A 12,405-nucleotide genomic window follows, 5' to 3' on the forward strand; every position below is an offset into this window, starting at 1 on the left:
TGAGCCACCGCGCCTGGCAGTGTTTTCAAATAATGTATAGGGAAGTATTGTTTTCACATCTACTTAAGATTGCACTCTGATATATTTTAGTTTTTCTGATGTTACCTTAGTAGTTACTCAGCGTTCGTGCAACAATTTCTTGTATACATTAGCTACTTTACAAATCCTTCCCATCCAGATAATGCACTAAATAATGCTCATTGTTTTTGGTGATTTCTATTGCTGTTCTAATTGTCAGACTGCCAAGACAACCCCCATTCAGTTTGTGCTCTGGCACATGAGCTGCTTTTTGTCAAGTATCTGAGTGCTTACTGTGTGCCACACGCTGAGGATACAGGAGTGCGCAAAGCCAAAAGGGTCTACTCCTTACAGAGCGTACTTAGACCTCATCCCTTCAAAAGATAAGAAAGTGATGGGGCTGGGAGAGAACTTAGAAAGTTAACTGGAAGGTGACTCAGTGTTCCTTTTGAGGGAAGCTCAACTTCCAGCAAGGCTGTCCCAATGATAATAAGCATCAGAAGGTAGTTTGCACCTCATCTAAATAATTTTCATCATAGGTTTAGAGAAATTAGTGTTTACCCTCCAAGATGGCTCTTAACAGTTGAATTTAATGGAATAAATATAAACTAAAGATCATATATAGAAATCCATAAAGATCTGACCAGTCACAGTGGCTCACACCTGTAATCCCAGCACTTTGGGAGGCAGAGGTAGGAGCATTTATTGAGTCCAGGAGTTCTAGACCAGCCTGGGCAACATAGCAAGACCCTGCCTCTACAGAAAAAAAAAAAAAAAAACATTTTTTTGAGATGAGAGTCACTCTGTTGCCCAGGCTGGAGTGCAGTGGCACAATCTGACTGCAACCTCCACCCACTAGGTTCAAGTGATTCTCCTGCCTCAGCCTCCCGAGTAGCTGGGATTATAGACGCCTGTCTAAATTAGCCCCTGGCTAATTTTTGTAGTTTTAGTAAGAGACGGGGTTTCACCATGTTGGCCAGGCTGGTTTTGAACTCCTGACCTTGTGATCCACCCACCTTGGCCCCCCAAAGTGCTGGATTACAGGCGTGAGCCACTGCGCCTGGCTCAGTAAATTTTTTTTTTTTTTTGGAGAGGGAGTCTGGCTCTGTCACCCAGGCTGGAGTGTAGTGGCACGATCTCCGCTCACTGCAAGCTCCGTCTCCCAGGCTCACGCCATTCTCCTGCCTCAGCCTCCCGAGTGGCTGGGACTACAGGCACCTGCCACCATGCGCGACTAATTTTTGGTATTTTTAGTGGAGACAGGGTTTCACCGTGTTAGCCAGGATGGCCTCCCAAAGTGCTAGGATTACAGGCGTGAGCCATACCTGGCCCCGGCTCAGTAAATGTTTTAAAATTAGCCAGGCCTGGTAGCGCGAGCCTGTAGTCCCAGCTACTCGGGAGGCCAAAGTAGAAGGATCACTTAACAGGAGTTTGAGGCTACAGTGAGCTATGATCACAATACTGCACTTCAGCCTGGGCAATAGAGTGAGACCCCGTCTCTAAAATTTTTTTTTTTAATTGTTTAAATTAAAAAATAAAAAGAGGCCAGGAGTGGCTCACACCTGTGTTCCCAGCACTGTGGGAGGCTGAGGTGGGTGGATCACTTGAGGCCAGGAGTTTGCCACTAGCCTGGCCAACATTGCAAAAGCTCATCTTTACTAAAAATACAAAAGTTAGCCGGGTGTGGTGGCATGCGCCTGTAGTCCCAGCTACTTGAGAGGCTGGGACATGAGAATTGCTTGAGCCTGGGAGCCAGAGGTTGCAGCCAGCTGAGATCACACCACTGCACTTCCAGCATGGGCAACTGACGGAGACTCTGTCTCAAAAAATAATAACAGTAGTAAATTGAAAAAATAAATCTATAAATATCAATTTGTCTTGAATTAGCCAAGTTGAATCTAATAGTAGCAAATTTGGGGAGTTGCAATAACTTTCAAATTGGGATTTTGAAATCTATTTTGAAATTATCAATCAGTAAAAAGATAATATCAAAGGAAAGAGTATTTCTCTTAATGCTCAGTTTTCCAAAGGAAATAGTTTAATCCTTGGAAATAGGGCCAATTAGAAAAAAAAAAAAAATCTTGGACTCACCAGAATGTCTATCTCAGTAAAGGTACTTTGAAATATCACTTATAATTATCCTAAATCCTCAAATTAAAGTTTAATTATATGAAGCCATAACTGTTTGGAAACTTGGGAAAGTGTGTATAAAAACCAAATGCTGAGCTCTTTGGAGGAGGGGGTGAGGACTTTTTATTTCTAGATCCCCAGCTAATACAAAGCTTTAATGTTCAATGAATATTTGCCATGTGTAGTCTCGGAAGTTTAAATTATAAAGTCTTTGTGTTTTACAGCTTTTGGCTGATGCCCGCATTTATGCTCAAAAAAATCGTTCTTGGAAATTTTTCATCTGGCCCAGTGGACCCTATGATGGCTGATGCCATTGATTTCATGGTAGACAGGGTAAGGATCATGACATTGGGGTGGGGACACATTGTATTGGGAATTTTCACATCTACTTGGTTCCAGAAGATAGATCTGTCTCACAAGTATGTGTTAGAGGTATTTGCTAAACAGATTAATACATCTGAGCAGATATTATTGCTGCTAAGGGCTTGTCTACATTAGTGCTTCCCACCAGCTGTTTGTCAAAATCACTTAGGGGAGCTTTCAAAAATACAGATTGTAAGGCCTCACAGCAGACCATCCATCTGGAATCCCTGGGCATGGGATCTGTGAATCTATTTTTACTTCAGTCTTTTCCTTTACTCACCAGGTAAATCTGATGAACCAGGTCTGTTGCCCTGCATTTAGGAACTCCTGGACTAGATGATTTCTCAAGTCTCTTCTAGCTCTAAGATCCCTTAAAGGTTTATCTTAAAAAAAAATACCAAAAAAAACCATGTATCTGTCACCTTTGAGCAGTAGGAATTGGCTTGCTGCCCATGGGCACCTGGCTGGAGTAGGCAGTGTAAGCTGAGAGCTATAGAAGGCCAGGTTTCATTGGTTTGTATCCAGGTTTCCAGAATATAAAAATGCCACCACCTCCTGAGAAGCCCAGTTCATGGTCTCTCACCTATGTTGTGGTTCCTCACTGGTGACTTTTCTGGCCCCACCACAGATGATACCACCTTTATAAGCACAAATGTTGTCTGTTAATTTAATGTAAATGTGAAAAATAAAATTATTTCAAAAACTTTACCTGTGTTTCTTCCTGCAGCTGGAAAGTTTGGGTCAGAGTGAACTGGCTTCAAGACTTACCTTGAATTGTCAAAATTCTTATGTGGAACCTCATAAAATTCGGGACATCCCTGTAACCATTATGGATGTAAGCTTCCTTTTAAGTAAAATAGCTGCTGTGCTTTTTAAAATGTGTATGCCAAGATCTCCTAAAAAACTATTTGATAACTTTCAATGTGCCTCTTCAAATGCTGCCTTGGCTTTTGTTTTTACCCTCCAGCTTTCTCAATTCCAAAATAATCTGTTAATTGCTTATCTTGGATTTCTTTCTGGCAGGAATAACACCATTGAAATCAAAATAGGCTGATCACAGAGGCTTATGCCTGTAATCCCAGCGCTTTCGGAGGCTGAGGCAGGAGGATTGCTTGAGTCCAAGAGTTCAGGACCAGCCTGGGCAACATAGCGAGACCCTGTCTTCTGTTTACTAGAAAAGATAAAAATAAAAATGAATCAAAATAAATTTAAACAAGGGAGTCTACCCATTTGATGTATTTTTGCTGTTCTCATCAATAGATGCTGCACCTTAGCCATTACATATATAGGCAGCAAAGAGAAGGTGCTTCACAAGAGTAGAGAATCAAGAATTCCATAGTCTAATTACCACAAAAGCTTGCTTATTTTTTCATTGTGGTAAAATATATGTTAAAAATATGCCATTTTAACCATTTTTAAGTGCATAGTTGAGTGGCATTAAGTATATTCACAGTTCTGCAACCATCACCATTTTCACAACATTTTCATCATTCCAAGAAGAAATTCCATACCCATTAAACAATAACTCCCGTGCCCTTTTTACCCCCGGCCTCTGATAAGCAACAGTCTATTTTCTGTCTGTAAAAATTTGCCTATTCTAGGAACCTCATATAAGTGGAATCCTACAATATTTATCCTTTTGTGCGGCTATTTCACTTAGCATAATGTTTCACAAGACTTATCTTGAAATGTTATACATGTGTCAGAATGTCATTTCTTTTTTCTTTTTTTTTTTTTTTTTTTTTGAAACCGTCTCACTCTGTTCCTCAGGCTGGAGTACAGTGGCACAATCTCAGCTCACTGCAACCTCTGCCTCCCAGGCCCAAACAATCCTCCCTCCTCAGCCTCCTGAGCAGCTTGGACCACAGGTGCACACCCACTACGTCTGGCTAATTTTTTGTAGAGATGGGGTTTCACCATGTTGCCCATGCTGGACTCAAACTCTGAGACTCAAACTATCTGCCTGCCTGGGCCTCCCAAAGTGCTATTACAGGCATGAGCCACCACGCCCAGCCTGTCATTTCTTTTTAAAGCTGAATAATATCCACCAATAAAACCAATGTTGGTTTATACCACGTTTTGTTTATCCATTCATCCGTCAGTGGACACTTGGGTTGTGTTCAGCTTTTGGCAATTGTGAATAATGCTTCTATGAACATTGGTATAAAAGTATATGTTTGGGCCAGGCGCGGTGGCTCAAGCCTGTAATCCCAGCACTTTGGGAGGCCGAGACAGGCGGATCACGAGGTCAGGAGATCGAGACCATCCTGGCTAACACGGTGAAACCCCGTCTCTACTAAAAATACAAAAAAAACTAGCCGGGCGACGAGGCGGGCGCCTGTAGTCCCAGCTACTGGGGAGGCTGAGGCAGGAGAATGGCGTAAACCCGGGAGGCGGAGCTTGCAGTGAGCTGAGATCCGGCCACTGCACTCCAGCCTGGGCGACAGAGCGAGACTCCGCCTCAAAAAAAAAAAAAAAATTATGAATATTTTGCCTTATAAATGGATTTGTTCCTAAATTCAAATAATATGGTTTTTGTTTTTTTTGTTTTTGAGACGAAGTCTCGCTCTGTCACCCAGGCTGGAGTGAATGGCGCAATCTCAGCTCACTGCAAGCTCCGCCTCCCGGGTTCATGCCATTTTCCCGCTTCAGCCTCCCAAGTAGCTGGGACTACAGGCGCCCGCCACCACGTCCAGCTAATTTTTTGTATTTTTAGTAGAGACAGGGTTTCACCATGTTAGCCAGGATAGTCTCGATCTCCTGACCTCATGATCTGCCCACCTCAGCCTCCCAAAGTGCGGGGATTACAGGCATGAGCCACTGCACCCAGCCAAATATGGTATTTTTAATAACGGGTTTTTGTCGGGAAATTATCCATTATTAGAGTGTAAACAACTTCTTATCCTCTGCCATAATCGCTGCATTCTAACATTTACCGTAACATAGAACAAGCTTTTCAGTGGTCCTCACAGGACATTTGCTCTGCCTGCTCTTCTTTCAAAGCTGTGTTCACCCCCTGGGTTCATGGTCACTGAAAACAGCCTATAAGTTTTAGTTGGAGATGCACTTAAACATACAGATTTAGTATGGTATATTTAGTGTACAATATTTTTTGCTTCTTTTACTTTTTGAAAATTTTGTTGCATGTAAAAACATAAATGTGTATGGGTATTGAAAGATGTCTAGAATCATATGCTGCAAATTGGCTTCCCCGAGAAAGAGTAGCTTGTACTCTTTACATGTTTTTGGAATTTTTTTCACTGAGCCTAAATGACTTAGGTTATTGCTTTAAGTTAATAATAAAAATAAAAAGTTATTTGCGGGCCTTATGATGTTTTTGAAATTTATTGGCATTTGCAATGATTGTTCTCTATTGTTCTGTTAATCTACTTAGCTATATTTGAGGAAAAAGGAAATTCATGGTAGAATTTCCCCTCACCCCAGCCGAGCCTGGTGACTCACACTTGTAATCCCAGCACTTTGGGAGGCTGAGGCGGGCAATCACCTGAGGTTAGGAGTTCGAGACCAGCCTGGCCAACATGGTGAAACCCCATCTCTACTAAAAATACAAAACTTAGCCAGGTATGGTGGCACATGCCTGTAATCCCAGCTACTCAGGAGGCTGAGGCAGGAAAATCGCTTGAACCCAGGAGGTGGAGGTTGCAGTGAGTCAAGATGGTACCACTGTACTCCAGCCTGGGCAACAGAGCAAGACTCCATCTCAAAAAAAAAAAAAAAAAAAAAAGAACTTCCCCCCACCAAAAGAATGCAGGAGATGCTCTGCAGCAAAATCTGTAGCTATTGTCTTAGGTTGGTCTTAGAAGTCCACCAGGGATCAGCAGTGGAGGTAGTTCAGGCTGCTAGGGGTTCAGAATTGTCTCTTCATATGAAAGGAATACTTAGGGTAGCATTTCCATAATGTGAAAAGAACATATTAAAACACCAGTTGATTACAGCTTTGTCTATGTGTGTGTGTGTTTTACCTTTCCTATGGTGCTGAAGCTTTGTGTTTTTTTAAAGGTGTTTGATCAGAGTGCACTTTCAACTGAAGCTAAAGAAGAAATGTACAAGCTGTATCCTAATGCCCGAAGAGCTCACCTGAAAACAGGAGGCAATTTCCCATACCTGTGCAGAAGTGCAGAGGTGAATCTTTATGTACAGGTAAGGCCTAGCTTGAAACCCAGAGCACTCTGAGCCCAACATACGTTTGCAACATAAAGCATTTTTTTTTAATGGACTAGTAAGGGAATCAGGGAACTACAGAATTCGTTGTAGGAATGAGGCATTGACTTGATAAAAGTGGTTTACATTTATAATTTGTAGGAGAATGTGAACAGGTGTATTAGAGATCCCTTTTCTAAGGACAGCAGGACTGCATTCACACACTGAGGTTACCATTGGTATGATGTGACCTTGCCCTCTGGACATAGTGAATTCCGTCAGAGCAAGACACCCGACCTAAATGGGGTCAATCTGAGTCCTGTGAAGTGACTTCTTGATCTGATTTTAATGCACTAAAAGAAAACCCTGCCAAGCGCAGTGGCTCATGCCTGTAATCTCAGCACTTTGGGAGGCTGAGGTGGGCAGATGACAAGGTCAGGAGTTCAAGACCAGACTGGCTAATATAGTGAAACCCTGTCTCTACTAAAAATACAAAAAAATTAGCTGGACATGGTGGCGTGAGGCTGAGGCAGAAGAATCTCTTGAACCCTGGAGGCAGAGGTTATAGTGAGCTGCGATGACGCCATTGCATTCCAGCCCGGGCGACAGAGCAAGACTCCATCTCAAAAAAAAAGAGAAAAGAAAGCCCTAACAAACACCATCCCTTCATACTCTAACTAAATGGATAATAGAATAGCAGTGAAGGGTGAGTGCCCTGGCAATTTGGCAAGAAGAATCAAGAGCCTTAAAAAACCAGTCATATTCCTTGATCCTGTCATCCCCTTATAGAAGACAGGGTCCTAAAGACAGGATCCTAAACAGGAAAACTTGATGCCCGGAGATATTCATCATAGCAGCACTAGTCACAGTAGCAGAAGATTGGAAGGACCTAACTCAGCAGAAGAAGGGAAGGGTAAACATCTCATGAGCATGCACCGTCTAAGATGTCTCAGGAGACTCTGCAGGGACTCAGGGAGACTGCTCAGGGAGCGAGGAACAAAAATCCCAAATATGGTTTCAAAAAATTCTTTGACTTTTCTCTATTTAGTATGTATTAGTCTGTGAATTTTAGAAGTATAAGACATTTGTCGGCCGGGCGCGGTGGCTCAAGCCTATAATCCCAGCACTTTGGGAGGCCGAGACGGGCGGATCACGAGGTCAGGAGATCGAGACCATCCTGGCTAACACGGTGAAACCCCGTCTCTACTAAAAATACAAAAAACTAGCCAGGCGAAGTGGCGGGCGCCTGTAGTCCCAGCTACTCCAGAGGCTGAGGCAGGAGAATGGCGTGAACCCGGGAGGCGGAACTTGCAGTGAGCTGAGATCTGGCCACTGCACTCCAGCCCGGGCGACAGAGCGAGACTCCGTCTCAAAAAAAAAAATTAAAATAAAAAAAAAAAGACATTTGTCTACTATGGTGGTGTTTTCCTACCAAACTTTTTATAGAGGGCAGTATACATTTTACTCTGTAATGCAGCCATTTAAAATAATGATTCTGGCAGGGTACGGTGGCTCACACCTGTAATCCCATCTCTTTGGGAGGCCGAGACAGTTGGATCACCTGAGGTCAGGAGTTCGAAACCAGCCTGGCCAACATGGTGAAACCCTATCTCTACTAAAAATACAAAAATTAGCTGCGCATGGTGGCAGGCACCTGTAATCCCAGCTGTTCAGGAGGCTGAGGCAGGAGAATTGGGTGAACCCGGGTGGCAGAGGTTGGAGTGAGCAAGATAGCACCACTGCACTCCAGCCTGGGCGACAAGAGTGACACTCCAGCTCAAAAAATAAAATAAAATAAAATCATGATTCTGCATTTCAACAGATACATTTGCTACAATTCCATGGAACCAAATACGCGGCCATTGACCCATCAATGGTCAGTGCCGAGGAGCTCGAGGTACAGAAAGGCAGCCTCGGCATCAACCAGGAGGAGCAGTAGTGTGTGTCTCGCTGTCAGTGATGATTTGACCTGGTGTGTTCTCATATAGTCAGTGGCATCAGCGCCCGCCAGCCGGCCTTTTCCTTCAGGTTCGTCAGACTCACCGGTTCTCACTGTGTCTGGGAAGTAGGACTGATGGTCATCTTCGTGACAGGCAGCAGCTCCACTAAGCCTAAGCAACTGTTCCCTCTTCGGTTTTCTTAGCTTTTGAATTTGAAGAAGTCCTTTCGAAGACTCCCATTTTAAGAACCGTGCAAATTTTGCTACCAAAAGTCTTCACCACTGTGTTCTTAAGTGAATGTTAATTTCTGAGGTTTGGGACTTTGTGGTGTTTTTTCCTTCTTTTCTTTTCCATTCTTCTTTCTTTCTTTTTACGTTGTTTGCTGTAAATGCTGCACATCCAGATTGCATATCAGGACATTGGTTATTTTATGCTTTCTTGGATATAACCATGATCAGAGTGCCATGGCCACTACCCCACTGTTTGCTCTCCTGCAAATCAAATGCTTTTAATTTACACTTAAGCAAATTGTTTTGAGTGTTAGCTACTGCCTTTCTAGATATTACAGTCATTTGGAATAAAAATTCAGTTTCACTGAGTCGCTGTTGTGATTATTGTTGCCGCCCAACTGGGCTACACAGGCCTAGGACTTTCTGAGAAGTAGGTCATGGTTGCCAATTCTGTGTGACTTTGGGTAAGTTACTTAATCTCCCAGAAGTACAGTTTGTACATCATAAAATAACCCTAAGCTATCGTTTATTGATCTGCTGCTGTGTGCCAGGTACTTTTCTTATCTTCATTCTTTCCCCTGAGTGGAAATGTTTAAACCCACATAAAGTAGAGAAAATGGCATAATAAATGATGTCCCCATCACCCAGCTTCAAAAATTATCAACTCTCAGTCTTGCTCATCTCTTTTTTTTTTTTTTGAGACAGTTTCGCTCTTGTTGCCTAGGCTGGAGTGCAATGGCGTGCTCTCAGCTCACTGCAACCTCTGCCTCCTGAGTTCAAGCAATTCTCCTGCCTCAGCCTCCCGAGTAGCTGGGATTACAGGCATGCACCACCACCCCAGCTAATTTTGTATTTTCAGTAGAGTCGGGGTTTCTCCATGTTGGTCAGGCTGGTCTCGAACTCCCGACCTCAGGTGATCCGCCCACCGCAGCCTCCCAAAGTGCTGGAATTACAGGCATGAGCCACCGTGGCCAGCCTTGTTCATCTTTTAACCTACCCGCATTTCTTCCACACATGCTTCTATCACTAAATTATGTTAAAGCCATTTCTGGTGCTGTATCATTTCATCTGTAAGTATTTCTATGTGTACCTTTAAAATACAGCCTTAATACCATTATCACACTTAAAAATTTACCAATAATTCCTTCACTGGATTGTCTAATAATCCAGTGAATGTTCTCACTCACAATTATTCCATAAATTTTTTTTAGGTAACTTGTTCTGATCGGGTTTCATATAAAGTCCACACTTTGTATTTGATTGAAGTGTCTCTTAGATTCCTTTTGAACTGGAAGCTCCTCCTCCCTCTATTTTTTTCTTGCCATATATTCAGTGAAGAAGGAGGTTCATTTGCCCTGTAGTTACCCCACAGTCCAGATTTTCCAGCTGCAGCCTTATGGTGTCCTTCCACTTGTTTCTCTGTCCCTGGTATTTCCTGTAAACTGGTAGTTACATCGAGAGGCTTGATCAGGTCAAGCTCGATCTTTTTAGCAAGAACGCTGCATAGGTGGGGCTGTGTGTTTCTCTTGCCTCATCTCAGGAGGCACATCACATCTGGTTGTGTCTAAGTTGTTATGATTGCTGGGTGTGTTCAGGCATCATCAACCTGATCCAGTCCTGAGAAAGTCTCCTGCTGGCTTAGCTGCCTCTGCTGACCATTGCACAGATGCCTCATTCCATTAGGGGTTGCAGAACAGTAATAATACTAATTTTTATCTTTCCTTCTGCATTTATTAACTGGAAATTACCAATTTAAAAAAACCAAAAACTTGCCCTCATCAGCTGCTTGGTTTCGCGGAGGTACAATTTAGACAGAAAAATAAGCATCAGCGCTTCTTTCCCTTTATGTGCCAGGTTTTGGAATACTGGGTTGGCCATACCCTCTTAGACTTCATCCCCAGTACAGCCCTGATTATCCTGACTTTACAGGTGAGGACCTGGAGACTGGAGAGGTCAAGAGACTTGCTCAGGGTCAGGCAGTAAGGGGTGGAGCTGGGATGCCAACTTGAGTCTGACCATCCCTAAAACCAGTGATCTTTCCACAAAGGGGCCACAGTGTCTTCTCTATCTGTGGCTTGACAACAGTCGTGAGTTATGGAAACACTTGGTAAACCATAAGGGCGAAGCTTGACATTTTAACTAGTAGCATCTGAGGCTACTATAGCCGTCTGACAGCTTTACTCCTCAGCTCTGCACCCTGATGACTGCAAGTTGTCATTGCCAGCCCTGATCAATTTTGGGTACTGGTCTTGAATGCGTACTCAGGCCTATCAGGCCAGCCTTTGACAGGCATCCCAGGATTCGACAGACTACCAGGCAAAAGCTGGTAGTCTAGCCCTATTATCTTAGGTCCTGGCATCACTGTTCCTTGGAATCCCCAGTTAGAAACGCAGCCATCTTGGACCCTCTACCCCCACTCACTCCTCCACCCCCATGTCTCAGGCTGAAGCAGATGTGGAGATGAAATTTGGGGTGCAAGATGTTTATTAAGGATCAACATCTGTGGCCTGGTGTGGTGGCTCACACCTGTAATCCCAGCACTTTGGGAGACCAAGGAGGGTGGATCACCTGAGGTTGGGAGTTCAAGACCAGCCAGGCCAACATAGAAAAACCCAGTCTCTACTAAAAATACAAAAAAAATTGCCAGACCTGGCGGCATGTGCCTGTAACCCCAGTTACTCTGGAGGCTGAAGCAGGAGAATCACTTGAACCAGAGAGGCGGAGGTTACAGTGAGCGGAGATAGTGCCACTGCACTCCAGCCTAAGCAGTAGAGTGAGACTTAATCTTCAAAACAAAACAAAAAAACATCTGTGAAAGGAAGATGGATTGGGCAGACAGCAAAATTGAACTCTGATGCAGGCCTGATCAAGTACCCACCAACTCGGTAGGACACACAGGAGCTTGAAGTGCCCACTGGAATATTTTCATGGAGGACTAAAATGGCTGGGTCTCTATGCTCAGTTCCCAGAGGCAGCTGCCCTGGGGAAGGTAGGGCATTCGGTGGGGCAGCTCTCTGCAGCTGAGGCAGACCCTGAAGGATTGACAGCTGGAGGACGTCTGCCCGGTGCACTCCCGCAGCTGGATGGAAAGGCCTTCCTGGAAGAAGGGGGTCCAGGCAGTGCATTTCCACATCTACTATACCCACATCCCCTGACTCTCGGAGATCTAGCAACTTGCCTCCAGACTTGAGCATTCCTCACTACAGGCCAGGCTTTGGCATCTCTTGCCCAGACTACTGCAGTCCTTACTGGCTCCACCAGCCATCTCCTCCCACCCCCACCCAGCTTCTGTGTGGTCCACACGCAGGTCTGATCTTGTCACTTGCCAGTGCATGAACACTAAGGACCTCTGTTGTGGAAATCAGACCACAGTTTCAGAAACTCTGAAGTAGAGCTGTAACCATTTACTGAAGCTCTGCACACAGGAAGAGATGAGGGGAGCAACCTCCACTAAGAGCCAGGGACTCCACCTCAGTTCTTAACCTGTGCATTTTATGGGTTCATTTTGATACATGATGTGATCCAGGGCCTGCACCCACTTCTAGAAGTTACCTTGGGATCCA

At 44.1% G+C, this 12,405-nt stretch overlaps 1 protein-coding gene across 3 annotated transcripts in view; it reads left to right on the forward strand.

Moving 5' to 3' along the window:
- The window catches only part of SPG21 (SPG21 abhydrolase domain containing, maspardin), a 28,708-nt gene extending 19,498 nt beyond the window's left edge, over positions 1-9,210 (forward strand). Inside the window, exons 6-9 of one of the 3 annotated variants that reach the window (XM_033189769.1) lie at positions 2,373-2,481; positions 3,239-3,346; positions 6,532-6,672; positions 8,495-9,210. In XM_033189769.1, the coding sequence (XP_033045660.1) occupies positions 2,373-2,481; positions 3,239-3,346; positions 6,532-6,672; positions 8,495-8,611 (475 nt within the window). In that variant the 3' untranslated portion in view covers positions 8,612-9,210. The remainder of the gene's footprint in view (positions 1-2,372; positions 2,482-3,238; positions 3,347-6,531; positions 6,673-8,494) is intronic. The other 2 variants (XM_033189771.1, XM_033189770.1) reach the window with 2 other exon arrangements.
- Positions 9,211-12,405: the final 3,195 nt, after the last annotated feature.

The sequence above is a fragment of the Trachypithecus francoisi genome, unplaced genomic scaffold (genome assembly GCF_009764315.1).
Source record: "Trachypithecus francoisi isolate TF-2019V2 unplaced genomic scaffold, Tfra_2.0 Lachesis_group3, whole genome shotgun sequence".
Taxonomy (NCBI): Eukaryota; Metazoa; Chordata; class Mammalia; order Primates; family Cercopithecidae; genus Trachypithecus; species Trachypithecus francoisi.